At 52.3% G+C, this 26984-nt stretch overlaps 4 protein-coding genes across 6 annotated transcripts; 2 read left to right on the top strand and 2 right to left on the bottom strand.

The window, feature by feature from the left end:
* Positions 1-73: 73 nt before the first annotated feature.
* On the top strand, positions 74-3815 carry LOC117396697 (ubiquinone biosynthesis protein COQ4 homolog, mitochondrial). Its single transcript, XM_033994841.3, has 7 exons — positions 74-227; positions 936-1112; positions 1369-1465; positions 1909-2011; positions 2203-2332; positions 2728-2821; positions 3459-3815. The coding sequence occupies exons 1-7, from the start codon at positions 131-133 to the stop codon at positions 3613-3615; spliced, it is 855 nt and encodes a 284-aa protein (XP_033850732.3). The 5' UTR covers positions 74-130; the 3' UTR covers positions 3616-3815.
* On the bottom strand, positions 3733-8557 carry LOC117396696 (pseudouridylate synthase TRUB2, mitochondrial). 3 transcript variants are annotated; one of them, XM_033994840.3, is made up of 9 exons: positions 8444-8557; positions 7793-7917; positions 7170-7319; positions 6787-6861; positions 6570-6631; positions 6286-6367; positions 6036-6108; positions 5346-5482; positions 3733-4593 (listed from the first exon to the last, which is right to left on the bottom strand). In XM_033994840.3, the coding sequence occupies exons 2-9, from the start codon at positions 7905-7907 to the stop codon at positions 4343-4345; spliced, it is 945 nt and encodes a 314-aa protein (XP_033850731.3). In that variant the 5' UTR covers positions 7908-7917; positions 8444-8557; the 3' UTR covers positions 3733-4342. The 3 variants fall into 3 exon arrangements, with proteins under 3 accessions (XP_033850731.3, XP_034765153.2, XP_058861651.1); XM_034909262.2 differs by having other exon boundaries at positions 8394-8538; XM_059005668.1 differs by lacking the exon at positions 7170-7319 and having other exon boundaries at positions 8444-8556.
* A 313-nt stretch (positions 8558-8870) lies between these two features.
* On the top strand, positions 8871-21684 carry LOC117964668 (ectonucleoside triphosphate diphosphohydrolase 8-like). Its single transcript, XM_034908957.2, is given in 11 exon segments — positions 8871-9099; positions 15060-15190; positions 15296-15413; positions 16262-16412; positions 16704-16801; positions 16804-16862; positions 18035-18265; positions 18419-18685; positions 20015-20125; positions 20301-20438; positions 20702-21684. Coding segments are annotated over 11 exon segments (1557 nt in total). The 5' UTR covers positions 8871-9038; the 3' UTR covers positions 20894-21684.
* Positions 21685-21818: 134 nt separating this feature from the next.
* Positions 21819-26949, bottom strand: LOC117974015 (B box and SPRY domain-containing protein-like). The gene is made up of 6 exons (XM_059005667.1): positions 26174-26949; positions 25615-25713; positions 23767-23997; positions 23444-23469; positions 23158-23282; positions 21819-22632 (listed from the first exon to the last, which is right to left on the bottom strand). Exons 1-6 carry the CDS (start codon positions 26642-26644, stop codon positions 22100-22102), a joined length of 1485 nt encoding a protein of 494 aa, XP_058861650.1. The 5' UTR covers positions 26645-26949; the 3' UTR covers positions 21819-22099.
* Positions 26950-26984: the final 35 nt, after the last annotated feature.

Below are 26984 nucleotides of genomic sequence, written 5' to 3'. Positions count from 1 at the left end.
AGAGAGAGAAAATTGGCCATTCAGAGGACGGACAGGACTTGAACTACAAATCCCATGATGCAGCGTAACAGCCATTTCCGGCCGATCGATGAAGCGTCATAAGTAAGACGGCAGAGCGAAGGTGTCCGAAATGGGGACGTTAGTAAGAGGCGCGCTGTCTGCTCTGTATGTCGGGTCGGCACGGAAGTGCAGGACGCTGCTGTTTGATAGACGCAGGTTATTTTCAGGTAACTCTGCTAATCATTTTGGAAGCACCGCAAGACGTAGAATATCTCCATGGAAAAACACGAAAGAAAGCGTGACGCAAACGGCTCAGTGTTATCAACCCCTACAGCGGCGCGGTTGTGAATGTGACCCTATTCTACAAACATGTCCGTGAACTGTGGCTCTCAGACTGAATTCGTAATGCTTGCTGTGTGCCAGCAGCAGCGCCGCCCACAGCCTAGAGGTGTTCTTATGAAATGATACCCTGCGTGCTGTGAATGAAGGCAGGACCGGGTCATTCAATACTGTGTGTGTTTGTAATGCGCTCCTATTGTAACACAGCTCCTCTCTCGGTCCTATTGCAACATAGCTTCTCTCTCTCTCTCTCTCTCTCTCTCTCTCTCTCTGTCTCTCTCTCTCGTATTGTAACACAGCTTCCCTCTCTCACTCTCTCTCTCGTATTGTAACACAGCTCCTCTCTCGGTCCTATTGCAACGTAGCTTCTCTCTCTCTCTCTCTGTCTCTCTCTCTCGTATTGTAACACAGCTTCCCGCTCTCTCTCTCTGTCTCGTATTGTAACACAGCTTCCCTCTCTCACTCTCTCTCTCTCTCTCTCTGTCTCGTATTGTAACACAGCTTCTCTCTCTCTCTCTCTCTCTCTCTCTCTCTCTCTCTCTCTCTCTCTCTCTCGTATTGTAATACAGCTTCTCTCTGTCTCTCTTGTCTTGTAGCGGATGTGATCGGACCCTCTCCGCACTCGGAACACGCTGGCACAGCAGCTGCGGGTCACGGTGATGATGAGCTCTACTGCCGACTCTACCGGACCCACATCCCAACCAGCCCGGTGCAGAAGGCTCTGCTGGCGGCCGGGTCTGGTGTGGCTGCGCTGCTGGACCCTTACCGACACGGTGAGGACGCGGGGGCAGAGGGAGGGATCCGGCTGCAGGGAGACTCTATACTGTACTATAATATACTGTGCTACCCCACCAGCTAACAACATCCAGGACTCCCTCTCTCTCTCCAGCCTGTGTATTCCTGTCCCTCATTGTCCCATCCTCCCTCTCTGTAGTCCTCTATCGTCTGTCTCTCCTCCCCTTTCTCTGCTGTCCTCTGCATTCCCCTCTCTCCACCCCAGGCTCATCTCCCTCGCTCCTCTCTCTGCAGACATGGTCGCTGTGCTGGGTGAGACGACGGGGGAGCTGGCTCTGAGACGACTGCGTGATCGGATGAGGGGCGACCCCGAGGGGTACCAGATCCTGCAGTACGTCCCGTCTGGGGAGGGGGGAGGGGGGCGGTACCAGATCCTGCAGTACGTCCCGTCCGGGGAGGGGGGGTACCAGATCCTGCAGTACATCCCGTCCGGGGAGAGGTGGGGGGTCACTGTTATGAACAGGGGGAGAGGAGACTAGAGCCAGGCAGGATTGAAGCAGTACTCTGCTGCCTCCTCCAGTATTTGGGCTCCTAGAACCAGTATAAGGAGCACCATCAACTGAAAGTGTGCAGCTTTGAGAGGCAGCGAGAGGTTAAACAGGTCGGGCCGCTCCTTACAGCAGGCAGGTAACTGCAACACACACAGCAGCTCTTACAGAAACTACACTTGAACCTGATCCTGGAGCAGCTTGGAAACGCCTGATTCCTGTGAACGCTGTGTGCCGGTACGGGTGTCCAGGCAGAGTGCCTGATGGGAGTGTGTTTGTGGTGCAGGGAGAGGCCCCGCATCCGAGTGTCCACCCTGGATCTGGAGCGGCTCGGAACGATGCCCGATGGCAGCTTCGGGAGAGAGTACCTGCGCTTCCTGGATGAGAACGTGAGCATCCCGAACTGTTCAACACTGATGTAATGACACACGCTGTCGATGATGTAATGACACACTGTCTGATGTAATGACACACGCTGTCGATGATGTAATGACACACTGATGATGTAATGGCACACGTCCTCGATGATGTAATGACACTCGTCCTCTGATGTAATGCAGTGTGACTTCCCTTTCCTCAGGGTGTGACCCCGGACTCTCGCGCGGATGTGAAGTTCGTTGATGACGAGGAGCTGGCCTTCGTTATCCAGCGGTACCGCGAGGTTCACGACCTCATGCACACGCTGCTCGGCATGCCCACCAACATGCTGGGTGAGTGAGGGGCGGCCACAGAGAGCCCAGGCTGAAACAGCAGAGCTGCAGCACAGTGTGCTTCCTCAGTGTATAGAGGCCACCCTGTACATAGAACACACAGCACCCTTCCAAAGTGAAGGATACAGTAAATAGTGATTTACTCTGTGAAGTTCATCCACTCCCTGCAGCAGGGGGTCTCTCGTTATGAGACGTTGTACTTTCTCTGTGCGGTCTCTTGAGCAGATTGCCTGAAAGGACATCTCTTCTAACGATGATGATAAGAGCCGCCCTGCACACCACATCCTCACTTATAAAATAGAAAGGTCTCATAACCTCCCATCGCTGCAGGCTGGAGCGCCTGTTGAGTAGAACGGGTCAATCTGCTCTCTCACTCTCTCCTCTCTCGCTCTCAGGGGAGGTGGTGGTGAAGTGGTTTGAGGCGGTTCAGACTGGCTTGCCCATGTGCATTCTGGGAGCAGTGTTGGGACCCCTTCGCCTCTCAGCCAGGTAAACTGAGCCAGCAGAGGAAAGCAATCTGCTCTGAATTGAAGGTGCTCTTCCCTGTGTGTCGCTGCCCCACCCAGCCCTGCTCCTACTTCAATCTCGGTGCTGTTCCCTGCGTGTCGCTGCCCCCCCCCTTTGATCTCTGTGCTGTTCTCTGCTCCTGGTTTGATCTCTGTGCTGTTCCCTGCTCCTGGTTTGATCTCTGTTCTGTTCCCTGCTCCTGGTTTGATCTCTGTGCTGTTCTCTGCTCCTGGTTTGATCTCTGTGCTGTTCTCTGCTCCTGGTTTGATCTCTGTGCTGTTCTCTGCTCCTGGTTTGATCTCTGTTCTGTTCCCTGCTCCTGGTTTGATCTATGTGCTGTTCCCTGCTCCTGGTTTGATCTCTGTGCTGTTCCCTGCTCCTGGTTTGATCTCTGTGCTGTTCCCTGCTCCTGGTTTGATCTCTGTGCTGTTCCCTGCTCCTGGTTTGATCTCTGTGCTGTTCCCTGCTCCTGGTTTGATCTCTGTGCTGTTCTCTGCTCCTGGTTTGATCTCTGTGCTGTTCCCTGCTCCTGGTTTGATCTCTGTGCTGTTCCCTGCTCCTGGTTTGATCTCTGTGCTGTTCCCTGCTCCTGGTTTGATCTCTGTGCTGTTCCCTGCAGGAGGCTGCAGTTGCTCACGGCAACGCTGATTCCCTGGGCGCTGCGTAACGGGATGAACGCGCACTGCCTGCTCAACGTGTACTACGAGCAGCGCTGGGAGCAGAGCCTGGAGTCACTGAGAGAGGAGCTGGGCATAGAGCCCCCGCCCCAGCTATAGCATCCTCACACACACACACACACACACACACACACACCCTGCTGTTACACATTCGACCCTGAAACTAAACAGATATGAAAGATGATGACACAGCAATTGTACAAAACGAGTCTCTGATGTAAATGTGTCTATGTGTTTGTTTAATGTAATGTCAGGTACATGTTAAGAAACAGTAATAAAATATATTACTTTTTAATTTTTTTTTTTGTTGCCATTAACAAATTATTTGCGATTCATAAAAAAGACCCCCTTCCAGCAGTCTGGAGAGAATAAGAAGACCCCCTTCCAGCAGTCTGGAGAGAATAACAAGACCCCCTTGCAGCAGTCTGGAGAGAATAACAAGACCCCCTTCCAGCAGTCTGGAGAGAATGAGACCCCAGTGATAACAGTGACTGGTTCACATCCCTCCAGCAGAGAGCAGGCATGACAAATGACTCAAGCTTAGAAACAATTAATTTATGTTTAAACTTCCTGCCATGCAGAGTATTCAATAAACAAAGTCATGCATCTCCTTCGATGATCTCCAATATCTGGAATGAATCAAGACTTTGCAATAAAAGTTCCATTCTGCAAGTCCCCCCCCCCCCCCTGACTCCCTGCTTCCCACAGAAACATTCCCAGCCTCCGTCCTGCTCTCGCTGACTGGAAATCCCGAGGTGAAGCCGAGGGCTCGTTCCGTCCGTGAGAGCTTCACTGTGAAATGAATGAATGAATGGGTGGATGATCTTCAGCCCTGCCCTGGCTCTGCCTCTGCCTCCCCTAGGCTCAGCGCGGCTCGGACGCGGGGCCCTGCCTGCCTCACGGCCTCCCCCACGCTGCGCAGGTCCCAGTGCGAGCGCAGCAGCGCGTCCGGCAGTGTGAAGAAGCCGTCGCGGGTGCGGCGCACGTGAGAGCACACGGCGGCCGAGCGCAGCTCCAGCCCGATCTCGTGGATGAGCTTCCGCAGGTACTGGGGCGTCTCGTTCAGGCACTGGATCTCTGAGGAGAGAGAGAGAGACACACACACACACACGTCACGGGATCAGCGTGGATCTGGAGCTTCACACTTACTCACAGACCCAGATTAGCACTCGTCTACAGTACTTTATCACTGGATAATACTGCACCTTCCCACAGGCAGGACAGAGGAGGCTGCGTTTGTGTTTTACACAAAGCTGGAGTCTGCTGATCCTTTTACAATTCGTTCTGAACCCCTGTATTACCTTAGACAGTGAAGACCAGCTGAAACCTGACAGCTCTGAGCAGTCCTGAGTCTACCGTTCAAAACACCTGATACCTCATGAAGACGCGCACTTCCCTGATGGAGTCAGTCTGTAATAAAGATTAGTGCTGATGGGGATTGCGTTTGTATTTCACAGCAGGTGCTGTGACTGTGTGGGCGAATGATCTCATGCATTTGATAAGTCCTGGTCTCCTTCCTGCACACGCATTATTATTCCATTGCTGACTCCAGCCTGTCTGTCTGCAGGAAGTGTGGTCAGATTGAAATATCCTGCTGGAGCAGGGCAGGGTGTGTTACTCGGGATGCAGCCTCCTGGCTGGGAAGGAAATGCATTCTTTTACAGCTCAGGCACTGCAGGGGACTCTCTGCACATCAAGGACAGTTTTATTCTTGACTGACTTATTTATTTAGGCAAACTATCTAACAGGATCGTCTTCAGTGGAGTGCAGGAAGAGAACGTCCTGTTTTGCTTGGAGAGCCGCTCCGTGATTTGAAAACGCAGACTCACCCAGCGTGAACTCTGGGGGGGCGAAGCGCACGCAGCGGACCCCCGTGATGATGGGCGGCGTTTTCTGCAGGGGGCGCAGTAACCCCTTCACTGCCAGCTCGTAGGCCTCCTGACTCTTCAGATCCACCCCTGAGAACCTGCAGGAACGAGAACAACCAGCTTCAGAACACAGAGCCCTCGCTCCCTGCACTGCACCGTGCTGTACACGCAGACCCCTCGCTGCACCGCGCTGTACACGCAGACCCCTCACTGCACACGCAGACCCCTCGCTGCGCCGCGCTGTACACGCAGACCCCTCGCTGCGCCGCGCTGTACACGCAGACCCCTCGCTGCGCCGCGCTGTACACGCAGACCCCTCGCTGCGCCGCGCTGTACACGCAGACCCCTCGCTGCGCCGCGCTGTACACGCAGACCCCTCGCTGCGCCGCGCTGTACACGCAGACCCCTCACTGCACACGCAGACCCCTCGCTGCGCCGCGCTGTACACGCAGACCCCTCGCTGCGCCGCGCTGTACACGCAGACCCCTCGCTGCGCCGCGCTGTACACGCAGACCCCTCGCTGCGCCGCGCTGTACACGCAGACCCCTCGCTGCGCCGCGCTGTACACGCAGACCCCTTGCTGCGCCCTCGCTGCACCGTGCTGTACACGCAGACGCATCCACTCTCTCTCACACACACACACACACGTACGCGAGCAGGGCTTTCTGGTTCGTCCCTTGAATCACAGCAAGGATCTTCTCCAGCTTGTCCCGACTAATATGATCTGAAACAAAAACATTTCAATAGAACAAAATGTGAAAATTAAAAAGCTGTTCTGTTACAGAAGGAAATGCTGGTGTCCCAAAGTTGTGCGTTACTAGCATTACACAAACAGTGCTGGAGCAAAACGCTTATTAACGCCAAAGTCTCCCAGTTGAGATTTCGGGTTTATAAATCCTACCGAATGTCGTCTTCTCTATCAGCCTGCCAGAGTCTGAGAAGTCATCGGTGGCTTTTCCAAACAGTCCCTGGAGAGTGTACTCCTGTGGGGAAGAGAGGAGTTGAATCAAAGCATCGCACAGCCAGCCAGGAGTCAAATCAAACCATCACACACAGCCAGCCAGGAGTCCAATCAAACCATCACACACAGCCAGCCAGGAGTCCAATCAAACCCCATGGCACAGCCAGTCGTTCCCCAGACTGCAGTGAGAGCGCCCTGCAGGCCCCCCGCCCCCCGCACTGTACCTTGGGGAGGTGGCAGCTGTACATGTCCGTCAGCAGCTTGTTTCCGTGACCCACTCCAAGCACTGGCAGAACAAGGGGAGAGAAGGGCATTGGAAAACAGGCTCAAATCAAGTGCACCTGCAGCGTGCGCGTTACACAAAGCAATCCATACTAATGAAGAGCAGCACTTTGAGTGGACACTGAGCCTGGCCTGGATGAGTGAGGAGCAGCGACTCACCGAACACTCCCGAGGAGCGCACGTCCAGGCGGTGTCCGGCTCCCACCTTCAAACGATGAAACTCAGGACCCTTCACTGCAAGAGAGACAGCTTGATCAAGTTCTGTACACCAGAATGCAACCTGCAGTAACTGCGAGTGATGCAGAAACTACACGACTGGGGTAGAGTACGTTAAACAACAAGAAGTACAACCTGTGCAGTAACATTTGCAGCTTGAAATTTCTTATGCTCTAAAAACAGGCTGCAAACTGGACTCTCCCATTGCATTTGTCTCGGGTACCTCAAGCTGCTGTGTTTCTGTTCCTGCCCGCGGTTCAAGCAGCAGGAGAGACGGACAGGAGTGAGGCAGGGGCCCCCGGGACCCCCCTGTAAAGGAGACTCACCCAGCGGATGGTCGGCGAGCACGGGCAGCCTGGCGGCGGTCAGAGTGAGCTCGGAGCGGTCAGTGAGCTCGGAGCGGTCAGTGCCCTCGCAGCGGCCCGGCAGGAACCGGATCGCCTGGCGAGGAGCGGGCGAGCCCAGCGAGTTCAGATCTGAGAAAATACAAGAGCAAGCGAGGCGTCTGAACCGACTTCAGGAAGAGTAACTGTACACCAGAGCTTCTGAATATTCACTCTGAAATCACTCCGGACCTGGGGCTTGCATTCAGAGATTAATAACGGCATGTGAAATTGTGAAATGCATTCATTTGATAACCATCACTGCCTGCCAGAATACTTCACATTTCACAGATGAAAAGCGATAGCTTTGTTAACCAGGCGTGCAGAGAGAGTTTAAACCGATGCAAATGTGAGCCTGGTTCAACTAGAGAGACACTTCAGTCAGGAGCTCCAGTAAGGAGAGTTGAGAACAAATAAACTCTGGCGACCCTCTAGACTCGAAATCAGAGACAGTCACACGACTGCAACACAGCATGAAGCAGCCTTTCCACTGACAGCGAGGCGGGCAGCACTGCACGCTTCAACACACGCACACACACGGGTGTAACAGATAAATACAACCATACCTCGGATGAGGCTGGTCTCCACCGTGTCCCGGACCAGCTTCCAGTGCACTCCCGGCGGCTTGTACACAGCAAACAGACCCTGCAGCGATCGGTACGCACGGGCAGCGCTCCCCATCGCCAGACAGCTGAGAGAGAAGATTCACAAACCAGTGAGGAGACTGCATGCGCCAACCTGGTGAAACTGTGTCACTGAAGATAGACGCTGAGGGGCTAATTATTTACCAGGGTTGGCAAGACGACTCCCATTGCATAGCGGCTTGATCCATTCCTGGTTTTACTACAAGCTTGATTCGCCAGTGTACGGGTAACGAGCTCAGGTGCGGCTTATTAAACTCATCGCGAAACCTGGAATGGATCAAACTGCTGAGCAAAGGGAGTCTTATTGCCATCCCTGATTATCTAGCAGTTAAAACGATGTAATCAGACATGCATTTGGAGTCGTTGCAGCTAGACACGCTGTAGCATGTAGGGCACTCTCTAGTTAATAACACTGCAGGCTACACTTCACAGGTACCGCCCGCTTTTTAAGAGTGATATACAGCGCAACTCGACTGCCGCCCCCGCGGGTTTAACCGTGTTTAAACCCGGGTCACATTCGTACCCGTGATTGAGTTTCTCTGCGCGCAGGATCAGGTTTATTGTGGCACTCACGACTCCCTGTATTTCCGTTCAGCGTGTTTCTGTGGAGGTCGCCATGAAGCTTCCGCTCTGGAGGCGCAACCATCCCCGCTCCTCCCGGAAACAAACACCGCGCTGCGAACTGTCCGCTCCAACGGAGAGCTGTCCATCCGAACACGGGGAAATAGCGCCCTCTGGTGGTCCCCTCGTTTCTGTTTGGTTATGGTTGCTGCCCAATAACGATCTTATATTTTGGCACTTTTAATTATTTTTTTGAAGGCATATTTCATTCTTAAAAAGGTGTTTTACAAAGTGGGGACGTCCCCACAACGTCGTTTTTTCAGGAGATCCTTTTTCAGCGGGCTGTGAGCTCTGTGTGAGGGGTGGACCTTGGACCCCAGCAAGCAGCAGACTGTCATGCGCTGGACTCTGTGTTGACAGGCGCAGCGCGGCTCCGACACTGACTCACTCCCTGGGATCCTCAGCAAGTCCAGCTCAGTTTCATTTGCATTATTCCTCACACTCACACACACACACACGGAGGTGGGATCACTCAAGCCACCTTCCACCTCCAGTGTTGTGCAGCAGCCCCTGCCTGCATGCAACAGCAGCTCCTTACTTACTGAAGATGCATGAAAGAGATCGGCTCCTGACTGACTTTACCAGCACTGGAGCAGCCCAGCAGCACTGTAAGTAACAGCTTTATCACCATACCCGCACACCCAGCGCACAGGATATTCCTGAGAGTGTTATACAGGTGGTGCTGAGCAGTGTTTGCACACTGTGTGTTGTGTAGCGCCTCGTGTGGGGGATGAGAGAGCTGCAGGTGGATGCTGGTCTGGTGAATCAGCATTGCATTATTGCTGTTCACATGGCTTTCCCTCCCTGTGGTTACATGCTGTGCATTTCCCCTGAGTTACGCTTTCACTGTGCTGCTCTTTACTGCACATGCTTAGAAGGACGCGCTAACGTGTGCAAGAGGCCAGACAAGAGCTTCAGTGGAAGCAGGCGAGGGCAGGAAGGGTTCAGACTGGGAGCCCCCAGCCTTTCCGAGGCTCCTGCGTTGAACCTTCACAGTCGTTTTTGTAGTCTCATTCTAGTAGGGTGCTGTCACAGGAATGGCTGAGTGGTGACGTCAGGCCGGAGGCAGGAACACACACAGAAGCAAGTGGTGCAGGGTAAAAGGCGTTTATTTTCAAAAACACGTCAACAAAAAGGTTTGCATAAGAAAAAAACACTCAGAGTAAAAAGAAGCAGTTCAACAAAATCACAAACACTAAGTAAACAAAGTCAGGCCTGGCAGTGACCTTCACTGATCCTTGATTTCTTAGTTTCTTTCGTCTTCTCTCACTCTCGTTCTCTCCACTGCTCTCCACCCAGAGCGCAGAAAACTGCAGGCTTTTTATACAGGTGACCATCTCCCGATTAGCAACAATGAATCCATCAATTAACTGGGGAGATGGTCACCTTCTGCACAGGGTTTTAATGATGGGACTTTTAACCCCATCCATGCTGCCAAACAAGAAATGGTAATTAAATAAATAATATAGTGTGTACACAGGGGGCGGGCACTTTGCCACAGGTGCTTGTGTTTCTGCCAGCGTCTCTCTAGAGGTGTAGGATATCCCTGTCGTGACAGAGCGGGGTTGCTGCTCCAAGCTGCAGGATCTTTAGCACAGTCTTTAGGTGGAAACGACACACTTGAAGAACAGAGACGGTGGAAACAGGACGCTGCCTGTGTATTACTTCACACAAAAACAAACAAAAGCCTAACTGCACCCAGGAGTGCGGAACGAAACTTTTCACAAGACCTAGCTCGGAAAAACCAGACGGCCCAGGGTTTTTACTGGAGCAATCTAGGTAAAGTACCTTGCTCAAGGGTACAGCAGCAGTGTCCCCCACCTGGGATTGAACCCACGACCCTCCGATCAAGTGTCCAGAGCCCTAACCACTACTCCACACTGCTGCCCTAGTTATACACTGGCTTGATCCCAGGCAGGTGTCCCTCATTGAAATTAGAATCCTGGCTCCCCGGTCATGTGGTCTGCTCACCTTAGACAGCTGTGGTTAGTGACAGGATTCTTCAAAAGGGTGATCTCGGGCAGCAGTTGCACAAAGTGACAGCAGAAGCCAGCCTCGCTGTGCTGGAGGATTTTACAACACTCTGCCTCTGGGTATCCCTCCCTGCAATGGTGCCGCACACAGATCTGTACCGATACAGGATCAGTTAGTAACAGAAGCAGCAGAAAAGCAAGGAGGCTTCAGACAGCAGCAACAGCAGCTTGTGTTATTCTGTGCCAGGTTAGATCATCACGAGATGCTTTGAATGATGTAAATATGGGACTCTTTCATCTCTGCCCTGTTTGATAATCCCCTGTTCTGTGTGATCTGTGCGACTCCTTGCTGTTTGCTTTGATCATCGCTGACTATTCCAGCAGGAGTCCCTTCTGAAAAGACTCCTCCAGGGGGACTGTGGGGACGTGTGCAGTGTTAGTGCTGTCATGGTGCTGCTTGGCAATCTCGTCGTGGGGGGAGAGCCAATGTGAGAGAGGAGAAAGTGAATCAAGTTCCTCTGACTCTCCCTTGTGGTGGGTTCATTTCTGCTTTTGAAGCCTCGCTCTTGTCCTAGGTTTGCATAATGAAGTGACCGCGCTGGAGCTGTCAGATCTGAAGAGAGTGGCTGCTCTGCGGGGGCTGTCAGATCTGAAGAGAGGGGTCGCTCTGCGGGGGCTCTCAGATTCAACCTTGAAAAAACGTTTTCTCTCCAGTAGGGAATTCAGTAAAATAGGTTCCCCTGGTCCACTTGGGCTGGGCAAGTCTGTATATCTGTATAGATATCTTCATAACATGAACTGTTCCACCAAACTCAGCACATTCCTGTAGAGACGATTGCAGTAACACGACAAATCATTAACAGAAACAAGCTTTATAAGGGCAGAGCATTCCAAATATAGAGTCTGAGCTTCATTTTATCTTGCTAATCAGCACCTGGACGAAGCTTAACAAACAAAGCGTCCCGAAAGCCTGGCTAATGAAAACACTGTAAGGAACAGTAAGGAACAGCTTTATCACCATACCCACACACCCAGCGCACAGGATATTCCTGAGAGTGTTATACAGGTGGTGCTGGCTAAAGCCTGGCTAATGAAAACACTGTAAGGAACAGTAAGGAACAGCTTTATCACCATACCCACACACCCAGCGCACAGGATATTCCTGAGAGTGTTATACAGGTGGTGCTGGCTAAAGCCTGGCTAATGAAAACACTGTAAGGAACAGTAAGGAACAGCTTTATCACCATACCCACACACCCAGCGCACAGGATATTCCTGAGAGTGTTATACAGGTGGTGCTGGCTAAAGCCTGGCTAATGAAAACACTGTAAGGACTTGCTGAGGATCCCAGGGAGTGAGTCAGTGTTGGAGCAGCGCATGACAGTCTGCTGCTTGCTGGGGTCCAAGGTCCTAGTCATGAACACAAGCCCTGTTTACAAGTAGTTAGTTGGTATGTGTGCTGCTCTTAGACGTCATCAGAGTGGCATTGATCAATTCAGACTTTAAAACAATAACTCCTGAATCAAAGCTCTGGGAAGAGTCAGTACCTGCAGAGCGCTCAGACACTGCAGCATGCTGGATAATGGGCTGTGGGGCTCTATCAGAGCGCTCAGACACTGCAGCATGCTGGATAATGGGCTGTGGGGTTCTATCGGAGTGCTCAGACACTGCAGCATGCTGGATAATGGGCTGTGGGGCTCTATCGGAGCGCTCAGACACTGCAGCATGCTGGATAATGGGCTGTGGGGCTCTATCGGAGCGCTCAGACACTGCAGCATGCTGGATAATGGGCTGTGGGGTTCTATCGGAGCGCTCAGACACTGCAGCATGCTGGATAATGGGCTGTGGGGCTCTATCAGAGCGCTCAGACACTGCAGCATGCTGGATAATGGGCAGTGGGGCTCTATTGGAGCTCAGACACTGCAGCATGCTGGATAATGGGCAGTGGGGCTCTATCAGAGCGCTCAGACACTGCAGCATGCTGGATAATGGGCTGTGGGGCTCTATCGGAGTGCTCAGACACTGCAGCATGCTGGATAATGGGCTGTGGGGCTCTATCGGAGCTCTGACACTGCAGCATGCTGGATAATGGGCTGCTTGTGTGGGCACCCTGCGGGCAGGAGAGCCAAGCCTCCGGTGTGTGACACCGCTGTCGAGACGGACTGACACCACTGGAGCTCAGTTCACTTGTTTGCTCCCTAACTGGACCCTGAGCCTCACACCCGAGCTGAAGGCAGTCTGGGTTTTTCAACAGTGCTGCAGAAATAGGAGCTGGGAGGCAGGGACGCAGTGGCGTGCAAAGAGTGATTGTCTGAGAGTTTGTCAGTTAGGAGCAGGGAACGGAGAGTACAGTCCATCACAAAGAGAGCGATAGAATGACACAGAAGCTTTGAAAGGAAGCCGGAGGGTGTGACGCTGGCCCCTTTATCGGCGCTAATTGGAAAGTCACGGTCAGGTAATGGGAAGCCAGCGTTAATCCTGTCCAGTGAGCCCCCTCCTGGATTCCTGCAGGATTTCAATGGCATAGAAACGGACCAGCCAGCCAACCAACAAACAACAAACAAACAAAACGAAAAACAAGACGCTGGTGCTTCAACCCTTCCAGGGGTCCGGGGAGCGGCGGGTGGGCTGGAAGAAGGAGCGGGGCGCCACGGGGGTCCTGATACGACAGCACACTGGGGCTGATACGGTGGATCACCAGCAACGCTGGGTCATACCACTGGGATACCACTGGAGCCAGTATGTCAGAGTATGTTCCCACTATTGTCTCATTCCATCTGGTTACTAGAGATGACAAGCAGAGGCATGACCAGTCCTTTCTCAGTAAGCACAGCTCCCTCCTTCTAACACCTAGCCTCACCCCGGCTCTCTTATAAATAGCACAGGTGCGCCGGACCCAAGTCATCCTGAGCGGTGAGGTGCAGGCAGGCAAAGACAGAGAGCAGGCTGAGCGATAGTGCTCTGCAGAAACGGACTGTGTGTGTGTGTGTCTCGGCAGACTCACAGCTCTGCACTCGTGTGTGTGTGTGTGTGTGTGTGTGTGTGTGTGTGTGTGTCTCGGCAGACTCACAGCGCTGCACTCGTGTGTGTGTGTGTGTGTGTGTGTGTGTCTCGGCAGACTCACAGCTCTGCACTCGTGTGTGTGTGTGTGTGTGTGTGTGTGTGTGTGTGTCTCGGCAGACTCACAGCGCTGCACTCTGTGTGTGTCTCAGCAGACTCACAGCGCTGCACTCTGTGTGTGTGTGTGTGTGCGTGTGTGTCTCAGCAGACTCACAGCGCTGCACTCTGTGTGTGTGTTTGTGTGTGTGTGTCTCAGCAGACTCACAGCGCTGCACTCTGTGTGTGTGTGTGTGTGTCTCAGCAGACTCACAGCGCTGCACTCTGTGTGTTTGTCTCAGTCTGTGTTCACTGGCCACTCCTGCTAGCACAACTGATACTGAATTACGACTGTGAAGAAATTGAAACACTGTCCCTGGGGAAGGAGTCAGCTAGAGACAGCAGAGCAGAGCCCCTGTGAGCCGGTAAGGGTGTGTTTTATACAACAGCAACGTCTTCAGCCTCTGGGATTTAAAAGAGTGGACTCTGTGTGTGTGTCAGTGTGTGTGTGTGTCAGCGTGTGTGTGTGTGTGTGTGTGTGCGTGTGTGTGCGTGTGTGTGTGCGCGTGCGTGTGTGTGTGCGTGTGTGTGTGTGTGTGTGTGCGTGTGTGTGTGTGTGTGTGTGTGTGCGTGTGTGTGTGTGCGTGTGTCAGTGTGTGTGTGTGTGTGCGTGTGTCAGTGTGTGTGTGTGTGTGTGTGTGTGTGTGTGTGTGTGTGTGTGTGTGTGTGTGCGTGTGTGCGTGTGTGTGTGTCTTTGCTGTTTTTTCTTCTTGGAGGCACACAGACAAGCCCATACTGTGTTATTTTATTTAAAGTTTGCTCTGAAGGGTGTTGGATTTGAATAGGCTTGCAGTGTCAGTCAGCGTGGATTATTAAAGGCGGCGCTCTCTTTTAATAACATTGGCACACAGAGCAGGGTGTTAATCATCTAAACAGGCAGAGTTCACACTGTCAGATTGATTGAATAGAAGCTGCTGAAAATGTCAGATCTGCCACAATTCTGAGAAGCTTTCAATCACCACGTTAAAACAAGGAAATGAGCACCGCGGTAAAGCTACCTGATCAGTTTATTGATGGCTTATTGATCTCTGTATTGATCTCTGTATTGATCTCTGTATTGATCTCTGTATTGATGGCTGTGTTGATCTCTTTATTGATATCTGTATTGATCTCTGTGTTGATCTCTTTATTGATCTCTGTATTGATCTCTGTATTGATGGCTGTGTTGATCTCTGTATTGATCTCTGTATTGATGGCTGTGTGGATCTCTTTATTGATCTCTGTGTTGATCTCTGTATTGATGGCTGTGTTGATCTCTGTATTGATCTCTGTATTGATGGCTGTGTGGATCTCTTTATTGATCTCTGTACTGATCTCTGTATTGATGGCTGTGTTGATCTCTGTATTGATCTCTGTATTGATGGCTGTGTTGATCTCTGTATTGATCTCTGTATTGATCTCTTTATTGATTGCCTTGCTGGTTGCTTGCTCCTCTGCAGCGATGGGGAAGCTGACAGTGCAGCGCTATGTGACCGGTGCCCTGGCTGGCGTGGCTGTGGGCAGCGGAGTCATCGCTCTGATCCTGAGCCTCGTGAAAATCACCAGCGTCACCCTGCCCCCGAGCTTCAAGGTAAGAGCAGTCCCAGGGAGCGCTGTGCTGTGTGTGTGTGTGTGTGTGTGTGTGTGTGTGTGTGTGTGTGTGCGCTGTTAACCCCTTCCTCTCTGTGCCTGGCAGTACGGCATGGTGTTTGACGCGGGTTCCACTCACACGTCCCTCTTCGTGTACAAGTGGCTGGCGGACAAGGAGAACGGCACGGGCCTGGTCACTCAGCTCCTGCTGTGCGATGTGGACGGTCAGTACCTCCGAGCTTTCGATTCATTCCATTCCAGGAGAGCCTCGAGTCCCAGTCATCCAATCAGTGAGACGCAGAGTGCAGTGCTGACTCCCCATCCGGTCCTCGGGACCGCTGCTGCCAAGCCAGGTTTTCAGTGTGACCGGAGCCGAGAGCTGCCGATGAGCCTGTGTGCACGCGAAAGCAATGCAGTGTCGTACATCCCAGCTAGGGGGAGGACGCACAGTCCTGTTACTGGCTGAATTAACATGGAATTGAAATGTGGTTCATCTGATGGCATCATAGCCTGTTAGTCCAGCACCTTCTCAAGTGCAGGAAAGTCTTTTTGCTGAGACCAGAGCTCAATGAATTCAGCGGCAGGTGCTTTGACAAGGAGCCTTTCTCAGCGTGGAAACGTCTGTCATTAAATTGAATAGGTTCCTTTTGGCAGTTTTCCACTGAGCTTGCTCAGCTCCTTGTCCTGGGTTTCAGTCCCAGAGCTGCAGTGTATATTGAGGGATACAGCGATGTATAAAGAACCTGCAGGACTGCACTCTGTGAAAGAGCGCGAGCAAACATTTCAGAAGCCGAGCTGGAAAAACAAACAGGCCACTTCAAAACGAGCCTCTTCCCACACGCCTCCTCATCAATCCCAAGCTGAGTGCGGAACAGCCCTTGACAAACCAGGCCAGGTGACAGGTTCCCAGGCTGGAGGAGAAGCGATGCGCACTGTTTCACACAGCAGGTGAAGAACAATCTGTACACTCCTGGGTGTTCACTTGCTGCAGGGCTGGGCTGTTTCACTTGCTTTCATCTGGTATCAAACAACCCTGAAATTCCTGCTAACCCTGCCCCCTCCTCGTCTGCAGGCCCTGGGATCTCCAGCTACAGCTCAGACCCTCCTAGGGCGGGACAGTCCCTGCGCAGCTGCCTGGACACCGCGGCAGCAGCCATCCCCTCGGAGCGGCAGAGAGAGAGCCCAGTGTATCTGGGGGCCACGGCGGGCATGAGGCTGCTGGAGTGAGTGTGGGATTCGGAATCAGCTCTCTCTGTCTCTCTGTCTCTGTCTCTCTCTTACTCTCTCTCTCTCCCCCTCTCTCTCTCTCTCTTACTCAATTTTTTTCAATTCAAAGTGCTTTATTGGCATGACTTATTTTCCACAGTGTTGCCAAAGCAATTACATACATATTATGAACAGATGCATATATATACAACTGTCTCTCAGTTTCTCACTCTAATAACAGGCCTTTCTCTAGCTCTCGAGCCTCTCTGACCTGCAGGATATGAGAATCCCTAAATGCTTCCTTGCAGGATGCAGAGTCCCGTCGAGACGGAGCAGGTGCTGGCGGAGGTGAGGAACACGATCCGCTCGTACCCCTTCGATTTCCGGGGCGCTCGAATCATCTCGGGGCGGAGGAGGGGGCGTACGGCTGGATCACCATCAACTACCTGCTGAGCTCCTTCATCAAGGTGAGGCAGCGACTGGATACCTGCAGGGAGAGAGGCAGGGAGGGGCAGAGAGAGGAGGAGGGACTGGCAGGGAGGCAGCGTGGTGTGAGGACTGGGAGGGAGGCAGTGAGGAGGACTGGGAGGGAGGCAGTGAGGTGTGAGGACTGGGAGGGAGGCAGTGTAGAGGACTGGGAGGGAGGCAGTGGGGTGTGGGACTGGGAGGGAGGCAGTGTGGTGTGGGACTGGGAGGGAGGCAGTGTGGTGTGGGACTGGGAGGGAGGTAGTGTGTTGTGGGACTGGGAGGGAGGCAGTGTGGTGTGGGACTGGGAGGGAGGCAGTGTAGAGGACTGGGAGGGAGGCAGCGTGGTGTGAGGACTGGGAGGGAGGCAGTGTAGAGGACTGGGAGGGAGGCAGTGTGGAGGACTGGGAGGGAGGCAGTGTGGTGTGAGGACTGGGAGGGAGGCAGTGTAGAGGACTGGGAGGGAGGCAGTGTGGAGGACTGGGAGGGAGGCAGTGTGGTGTGAGGACTGGGAGGGAGGCAGTGTAGAGGACTGGGAGGGAGGCAGTGTAGAGGACTGGGAGGGAGGCAGTGTGGAGGACTGGGAGGGAGGCAGTGTGGTGTGAGGACTGGGAGGGAGGCAGTGTAGAGGACTGGGAGGGAGGCAGTGTGGAGGACTGGGAGGGAGGCAGTGTGGTGTGAGGACTGGGAGGGAGGCAGTGTAGAGGACTGGGAGGGAGGCAGTGTGGAGGACTGGGAGGGAGGCAGTGTGGTGTGAGGACTGGGAGGGAGGCAGTGTAGAGGACTGGGAGGGAGGCAGTGAGGAGGACTGGGAGGGAGGCAGTGTGGTGTGAGGACTGGGAGGGAGGCAGTGTGGTGTGAGGACTGGGAGGGAGGCAGTGTGGAGGACTGGGAGGGAGGCAGTGTGTTGTGAGGACTGGGAGGGAGGCAGTGAGGAGGACTGGGAGGGAGGCAGTGTGGTGTGAGGACTGGGAGGGAGGCAGTGAGGAGGACTGGGAGGGAGGCAGTGTGGAGGACTGGGAGGGAGGCAGTGTGGTGTGAGGACTGGGAGGGAGGCAGTGTAGAGGACTGGGAGGGAGGCAGTGTGGTGTGAGGACTGGTCCACTGGGAGGGAGGGAGGTAGAGATATCTGCCCCCCAGCACAGCACAGCACTTGGTTTGCTCTGTGTTCCAGTTCTCTTACGAAGGGAAGTGGAAGCACCCCAAGAACGGGAATCTCCTGGGAGCGCTGGACCTCGGGGGCGCCTCCACGCAGATCACCTTCGCCCCCAAAGAGCAGATCAAGGATAAGCAGAGCGAGGCCAGCTTCCGTCTCTATGGATACGAGCACACGGTGTACACACACAGCTTCCTGTGCTACGGGAAAGAGCAGTTCATGAACAAGATCCTGGCCAAGCTGGTGAAGGTGAGCCGCGGTCCACCCAGCCGATCAGCAGAGCCGTCACTGAGGGGCTGTTCCAGTGCTCTGTTTGATTTCTGTATGTCAGCATGAAGTCTGGGTGTAATCATACAGTAGAGCTCTGTGTCATTTTAACAACATTTAATAAAATTTCGCCAGGAACACAGCATCAGCAGTCCTGTGCCCCACCCCTGCTTCCCCGCTGGTTACCAGTTGAACACCACACTGGGAGATATCTTCACCTCTCCCTGCACCAGCAAGCCGGAGCCCTACACCCCCGCCTCCGCCGTCACCTTCAAGGGCAGCGGGACCCCCGCGCAGTGCGAGGCGCTCGTCAAGACCCTTGTGAACCTCAGTGCCTGCACAGGGAAACCAGAGTGTTCCTTCGATGGGGTCTACCAGCCTCCCGTGCAGGGCAGCTACTTCGTAAGGCTCTGATACCCGGGGCTGTCAGTGCCCTCACGCCAGAGAATTCTCTGATGATCATGTTTTATGATTGTTTCAATGTGATTGCAGAGAAGTCTCTGATGATCATGTTTTATGATTGACAGCGGAACAGAGAATTCTCTGATGATCATGTTTTATGATTGTTTCAATGTGATTGCAGAGAAGTCTCTGATGATCATGTTTTATGATTGTTTCACTGTGATTGCAGAGAAGTCTCTGATGATCATGTTTTATGATTGTTTCACTGTGATTGCAGAGAAGTCTCTGATGATCATGTTTTATGATTGACAGCGGAACAGAGAAGTCTCTGATGATCATGTTTTATGATTGACAGCGGAACAGAGAAGTCTCTGATGATCATGTTTTATGATTGACAGCGGAACAGAGAAGTCTCTGATGATCATGTTTTATAATTGTTTCAATGTGATTGCAGAGAAGTCTCTGATGATCATGTTTTATGATTGTTTCAATGTGATTGCAGAGAAGTCTCTGATGATCATGTTTTATGATTGTTTCAATGTGATTGCAGAGAAGTCTCTGATGATCATGTTTTATGATTGTTTCAATGTGATTGCAGAGAAGTCTCTGATGATCATGTTTTATGATTGACAGCGGAACAGAGAAGTCTCTGATGATCATGTTTTATAATTGTTTCAATGTGATTGCAGAGAAGTCTCTGATGATCATGTTTTATGATTGACAGCGGAACAGAGAAGTCTCTGATGATCATGTTTTATGATTGACAGCGGAACAGAGAAGTCTCTGATGATCATGTTTTATAATTGTTTCAATGTGATTGCAGAGAAGTCTCTGATGATCATGTTTTATGATTGTTTCACTGTGATTGCAGAGAAGTCTCTGATGATCATGTTTTATGATTGACAGCGGAACAGAGAAGTCTCTGATGATCATGTTTTATGATTGTTTCAATGTGATTGCAGAGAAGTCTCTGATGATCATGTTTTATGATTGTTTCAATGTGATTGCAGAGAAGTCTCTGATGATCATGTTTTATGATTGACAGCGGAACAGAAAAGTCTCTGATGATCATGTTTTATGATTGACAGCGGAACAGAGAAGTCTCTGATTATCATGTTTTATGATTGACAGCGGAACAGAGAAGTCTCTGATGATCATGTTTTATGATTGTTTCAATGTGATTGCAGAGAAGTCTCTGATGATCATGTTTTATGATTGTTTCAATGTGATTGCAGAGAAGTCTCTGATGATCATGTTTTATGATTGTTTCAATGTGATTGCAGAGAAGTCTCTGATGATCATGTTTTTCTCCTGGTGTTTGTCATCCAGGCCTTCGCTGCGTTTTTCTACACGTTTGACTTTCTGAAGCTGGCCCCTCAGTCCACTCTGGACGTCACCAGGAAGACCATCGCAGCGTTCTGCAGCAGAGACTGGAAATCCGTGAGTGGGACTCTGTTTGGGTTTGATGTATAACAGTTTGAACTGTCGAGTCAGGGAATCAGTGAGGATCCGAGTCTGAGAAGCCAGGCTCGTTCTCAGTTATTCACAGAGGAGTTCCACGTGACTCATAACCACCTTCTGCTGAAAATGCTGTGTTGGTGTGTGTTTGTTGTAGCTGAAGGTGGAGTTTCCCTCAGAGAAGGACAGCCGTCTGAGAGAATACTGCGGCGCTGGCTATTACATCACCACCCTGCTGGTCGACGCCTACAAGTTTGACACCCAATCGTGGAACAACATCGTCTTTCAGAAGAAGGTGAGGGTGAGGGAGCTCAGGGGAGTGTTTGAGTCCGGGACTCATTGCAGTATTGCTGACCGTCCACCAAGCGAACCTCACGCCAACAAACTCAAAACAAAACGACAGCAACTTCTCTGCTTCGGACTTCAACCAACCCAAGAGCCTTCTGTTATTATCTATCTCTCGCACTCTTCTTCCAGGGCTACAGAATCATTGATATAACGTATTCTTCCTACTCCCTCCCTCCTCTCCCCTCTCCCCTCTCCCCTCTCCCCTCTCAGGCTGATGACACAGATATCGGCTGGACTCTGGGCTACATGCTGAACCTGACTAACCTCATCCCCTCCGAGGCCCCCCCCGAGGTGAAAGGTCATGACTATGATGTGTGGGTCGGCTCTCTGTTCTTCATCGTGCTGGCCATCGCGGTGTGCCTGCTGGCCATCGCAGTGCAGTGCCTGGGGAGCCCGGATTGAACAGCCTGGGCTGGAGCCCACACCGGGCAGCCACTGGGGGAGGGGAGGAGAGAGCGAGCGAGGCGGGAGGGGGGTTTGATGCTCAGCATTTTTAAATGGGGTCTGTATCATTCGAAACGTAATGATTTCCAATCGTACTGTATTACAGTCTCCTATTAAACTGATTGGAGCTGTTTTATTGTGTAGTTTTGAGGGGGTGGTAAGTTTCTATTACATAGTGATATTGTTATACTGGTTCCTGGTCTTTCATGGCATCTTTGTTCATTGTATTTTCTATATATATATATAGATGTGCTGTCTTGAGGGTAATATATTTACATTCTAAACATGAATAATAATATTGATGTACAGTATTGTGATTTTAGGGTGTACTGTTCGGCGATGGGAACGCTGTTCAGTTACAGTTTCTATGGGATGGGGGTGTGTGTGTCTCAATCATGAAATCACGATCTTGCAGAAAAGTGCCTTGAGTTTGCAAAGTTTCCTCTTTGCCAATCAGTCTGACTGAATGATTATTTAACAACGCTCTGGCGCCACCTGCTGGACTTGGAGTGAAGTCCTCTATGAACTGATAAAAGTGACTTTGTGCTTTTCAGTTTGCTTTTCAGTTTGCCAGATTCAGTTTCATTCACCGGCGTTTCCAACGATCAGCCCTGGTTCTTCCCATGCTTTGCCAGACTTATCTGCGTGTTGCCATACTTGCCAATGTTAATGTTGAAAAACACACTCATGTCTCATTTGTTTAAACTTTGTGTTAATTTAATAAAATGGATTTAGGTTCTGGCACATCATCTTTCAAGTTGAGTCACAATTCATTCCATTAGTTCACATATAGTTAGTAGCTCACAATTTTGTTTTAAAAAACTAATGGGAGATAATTTAATCTCCACACACACACACACTCTCACGCACGCTCTCATACAGTTTGATCAGTGTACAGTATTTTGTACTAAAAAATACAATTATATCAGCAATATAACATAAAAAGCATGCATGGAATCACACAGATTTATAGAGGGACTGCATTCCGTACCGGAACACATCGCAAAAACAACACACACACAAACAAACAAACAAACAAACAAACAAACAAACAAACACTCCAGTAAAATCAAATCAAATACAAACAATTCAGAACTATAAACAGTTACAATGATCAAATTAACTAACAGAGACCCGGCCCGCGGAACCCGTTTCTGGAGCCCTCTAGTGGCTGAGCAGGGTGATGCTGCTGTCTGCCACTGCGAAGGCTGGGTAGAGCGGCTCAGTGAAGCTGGCGTGGTGCGAGTACAGGACGCTGCAGGACTCGGGATCGAAGAAGAGCAGCTGCCCGGCCTGGCAGTCCAGCAGCACCCCGATCGTGGCGGGGCCGCGCAGCAGGGAGAGGGAGTGGTGGCGCCCCGCGTGGGAGAAGGAGAAATCCCCTTCATAGTGCGAGAGCACCCAGGAGTGCGGGTTGTAGCCCAGCCGCGCCTCGCTGCCCTGGCCCTTGCGCTCTATGCGTCCGGAGCTCACCCCCAGCTTGAAGGCTCCGCTGCCCCGCACCCCCACGAGCCAGCTGTGCGTGCCGCTGCTGAAGCTGCGCCCTGCCAGCGCGTTGGGCCACTTGTCGAAGCGCTCCGGGCTGTACTCGCAGGGCTGCCGAGCTCTCTTGGGAAGGAAGCGGAGCGTGCGTCCGTCCTCCGAGAGGCCCAGCAGGGGGCTGACTGTCCTGCCGTTGAAGGTCAGGTCCGCAGGGGCTGCAGGGACGACACACGAACCCTCAGGAAAGTTTACCACCCTACTGTTACACGCGATGCTTTCCCCGTGGTTATACTCTGCATCTACCATAGTTTACCCGGGTTTGCCATGTTTATTAATATGCTTTACCATGCCTCGCTGTGCTTTACAATGCTTCCCTATGCTTTACCATGCCTCGCTGTGCTTTACAATGCTTCCCTATGCTTTACCATGCCACTCTGTGCTTTACAATGCTTCCCTATGCTTTACCAGACCTCTCTGTGCTTTAGAATGCTTCCCTATGCTTTACCATGCCTCGCTGTGCTTTACAATGCTTCCCTATGCTTTACCATGCCACTCTGTGCTTTACAATGCTTCCCTATGCTTTACCAGACCTCTCTATGCTTTACAATGCTTGCCTATGCTTTACCATGCACTCCCTGTCTCTCTCTCTCTCTGTCTGTCTCTCTCTCCCTCTCCCCCTCTCTCTCCCTCTCCCTCTCCCCCTCCCCCTCCCCCTCCCCCTCCCTCCCTCCCTCTCTCACCTGCTCTGCACACCAGCGCTGCAGTCGCCCACATCCCCAGCAGCAGAGGACTCTGAACGCAACCCGAGTTAAAATTCAACTTCCCCGAGTCCTGGGGCTCCAGGATACTGTGTGCATCCTCCACCCTGAGAGAGAGAGAGAGAGAGAGAGAGAGAGAGAGAGAGAGAGAGACGGGGCATCATTCAAAGGGCGCCTCTCTGCGGAGAGTCTGCTCAGCTGCAGGACAATGCTGGCAGGCTGCTTGCTTGAGATCTGTTCATATTTATCAGGCGTGCCGTGAACTCACCTTTCCAAAATCTCCTGGGTAGAATTCTGTTAAAGGGAGAAATGGAAATTAAAAAATATTCTTTATTTAAAGTGCATGTTTGATCCTTACTTAAAGGGGTGAGAGTAATGAACGGTACCATAGGCGTAAAACTCAATAATTAAAGGAGTGCCACTAGGCACACAGCTCAGTCTCTTAAAGGGGTATACTAATCTACAACAGGCACACAGTTCAGTCTCTTAAAGGGAGACACTAATCTACGACAGGCACACAGTTCAGTCTCTTAAAGGGGTACACTAATCTACGACAGGCTCACAGCTCAGTGGCTGGGGTTTGTTCAGTACCACGAGCTGCAGGTCGTCCCTCTCAGTCAGCATTTGGACCAGGTGCCCCCGAGCTGCGGAGATGTGCTTCAGAGACTCGGCCCAGTGTACCCTCTGGGTCAGGATAGCCTGCTGCGTGCGCTCCTCCTCCCCGTGCACCACCTCTAGGAGGCGCTGCTCCTCGCTCTCGCAGGCCTCTCGGATCAGATTGAAGCGCTGGACCAGCGTCTCCCGCGCTGCCGCCGCGCTGCCCTGCGGACACACGAACACACGGCCACTGTCAGCTCTGTGTCTGCAGCTTCATTGTCAGCTCTGTGTCTGCAGCTTCACTGTCAGCTCTGTGTCTGCAGCTTCACTGTCAGCTCTGTGTCTGCAGCTTCACTGTCAGCTCTGTGTCTGCAGCTTCACTGTCAGCTCTGTGTCTCCGGCTTCACTGTCAGCTCTGTGTCTGCGGCTTCACTGTCAGCTCTGTGTCTGCAGCTTCACTGTCAGCTCTGTGTCTGCAGCTTCACTGTCAGCTCTGTGTCTGCAGCTTCACTGTCAGCTCTGTGTCTCCGGCTTCACTGTCAGCTCTGTGTCTGCAGCTTCACTGTCAGCTCTGTGTCTGCAGCTTCACTGTCAGCTCTGTGTCTGCAGCTTCACTGTCAGCTCTGTGTCTGCAGCTTCACTGTCAGCTCTGTGTCTGCAGCTTCACTGTCAGCTCTGTGTCTCCGGCTTCACTGTCAGCTCTGTGTCTGCGGCTTCACTGTCAGCTCTGTGTCTCCGGCTTCACTGTCAGCTCTGTGTCTGCAGCTTCACTGTCAGCTCTGTGTCTGCAGCTTCACTGTCAGCTCTGTGTCTGCAGCTTCACTGTCAGCTCTGTGTCTGCAGCTTCACTGTCAGCTCTGTGTCTCCAGCTTCACTGTCAGCTCTGTGTCTCCAGCTTCACTGTCAGCTCTGTGTCTGCGGCTTCACTGTCAGCTCTGTGTCTGCAGCTTCACTGTCAGCTCTGTGTCTGCAGCTTCACTGTCAGCTCTGTGTCTGCAGCTTCACTGTCAGCTCTGTGTCTCCAGCTTCACTGTCAGCTCTGTGTCTGCAGCTTCACTGTCAGCTCTGAGTCTGCAGCTTCACTGTCAGCTCTGTGTCTGCAGCTTCACTGTCAGCTCTGTGTCTGCAGCTTCACTGTCAGCTCTGTGTCTGCAGCTTCACTGTCAGCTCTGTGTCTGCGGCTTCACTGTCAGCTCTGTGTCTGCAGCTTCACTGTCAGCTCTGTGTCTGCAGCTTCACTGTCAGCTCTGTGTCTGCGGCTTCACTGTCAGCTCTGATCTGCAGCTTCACTGTCAGCTCTGATCTGCGGCTTCACTGTCAGCTCTGTGTCTGCAGCTTCACTGTCAGCTCTGTGTCTCCGGCTTCACTGTCAGCTCTGTGTCTGCAGCTTCACTGTCAGCTCTGTGTCTGCAGCTTCACTGTCAGCTCTGTGTCTCCGGCTTCACTGTCAGCTCTGTGTCTGCAGCTTCACTGTCAGCTCTGTGTCTGCAGCTTCACTGTCAGCTCTGTGTCTCCGGCTTCACTGTCAGCTCTGTGTCTCCGGCTTCACTGTCAGCTCTGTGTCTCCGGCTTCACTGTCAGCTCTGTGTCTGCAGCTTCACTGTCAGCTCTGTGTCTGCAGCTTCACTGTCAGCTCTGTGTCTGCGGCTTCACTGTCAGCTCTGTGTCTGCAGCTTCACTGTCAGCTCTGTGTCTGCAGCTTCACTGTCAGCTCTGCTCTTCTTTAAGCAGACCACAGCAGCTGTAGATTGCTTATACAGATTAGCACAGCAACATGCCACCATCCACTGTGATAAGGTCTCTCTCTCTCTCTGACAGACACCCGCCCCTCTCCGCACTCACCAGAGCCGCTTGCTTCTTCACCAGCAGCGTCTCCGCCATGAACCTCTCAACCCCGACCGCTCTCAACTGCAGCTTCTCACACGCGTCCACTAGTTTATTCTGCAAGAGGAGAGAGAGAGAGAGAGAGAGAGAGAGAGAGAGAGAGAGGGAGAGGAGGAGGAGGAGGGAAGGGAGGGGATAGGTCAGAGAGGGCGGGGGTCTTTATAATCTTTAAATAAAGTGGCCACCAGCAGGACAGCTCACCCTCCATTATTCTGAAACACAACTGCCATCCAGCCGGCCAACATGAACTATTCTTATAAAACAAAGAATCACACCTTGAGCTTGTGTTTATTTACTGTCTTTGTTAAAATGTAATCGTACTAAAAACCAATCAAAACAATACAAACACATCGAGCAGAATACCAGCTTCACCACACGCACAGTGCGCGCGTGTATTCTTTACCACACGCACAGTGAGCGCTTGTATCGGCTCGGCTCGGCTCGGCTCGGCTCGGGTGCAGTCAGACAGCGCATCAAGCATTCTCGCCCGGGCTGTCCGGGTATCATTCTCACTCACCCTCATGTCAGCGGCTTTCTTGAAAACAGGTGTGACTGTGTGGCTTTTGCAGGTGCCCGTGGCCGCGCAGTGGGAGCAGATGAGCCTGTCTTCGGTGCTGCAGTACCAGTCTAACTGGGATTCGTGATCCGCGCACCGATCCCCCGAACCCGAACCCTCCTTATCCGAATTCTGCGCACCATCCTTCTGCTGCAGTGCGATGCTGCGGTTGCCTTTCATATCCGAGCTGCAATCCGCGCTGTGATCTGGGGGCTGGTTCCTGTCCGGCTCCCCCCGAGTCTCTTCATCTCCCGGTGCGTGTAGAGTACCAGCAGCAGCAGCTGGCGCTTTCTCCCCCGCCTGAGACTTGCCCTCTCCCGGATGACAAGTGGACTTTCCCCCGTCGCTTACCGCCGTAGCAGGCAGCGGCTCAACGTCATTCCCGTGCAAGGACACGGGTATCAAATCTGAATCGTTCAAATCAGACGTCATCGCGGTAGGCGACGGCAGCCGAGTACCCGAGCGGCAACTTTATATTTCAATGTAACTTGGTTTTGTTTTTGTACCCGGCCGGTCTCGAGAGCTCTGTGCACCTGTGCCAGGTATGGAATGTTCGCCAAACACGGAAGTGCATCGAAAAGGTCGTGACGAAGCGAAACTCCTGCCTCGAGACCTGTAATCGAGTCCCAGATCCCAGATCTGCATTGCCAAGGAAGGACCCGCCTCTCCGTGTGAAGGAGACTCCAACTGAGTACATGATTCAGGATGTACTTTTAAACACTTTGCACCTGTTTGGTTTTCTTTCTTTCCTTTTGAAAAACTCCCTCATCTT

This window comes from Acipenser ruthenus, chromosome 31 (genome assembly GCF_902713425.1).
Source record: "Acipenser ruthenus chromosome 31, fAciRut3.2 maternal haplotype, whole genome shotgun sequence".
In the NCBI taxonomy this organism is placed as follows: domain Eukaryota; kingdom Metazoa; phylum Chordata; class Actinopteri; order Acipenseriformes; family Acipenseridae; genus Acipenser; species Acipenser ruthenus.
This window is presented reverse-complemented; position numbering and strand designations above follow the sequence as displayed.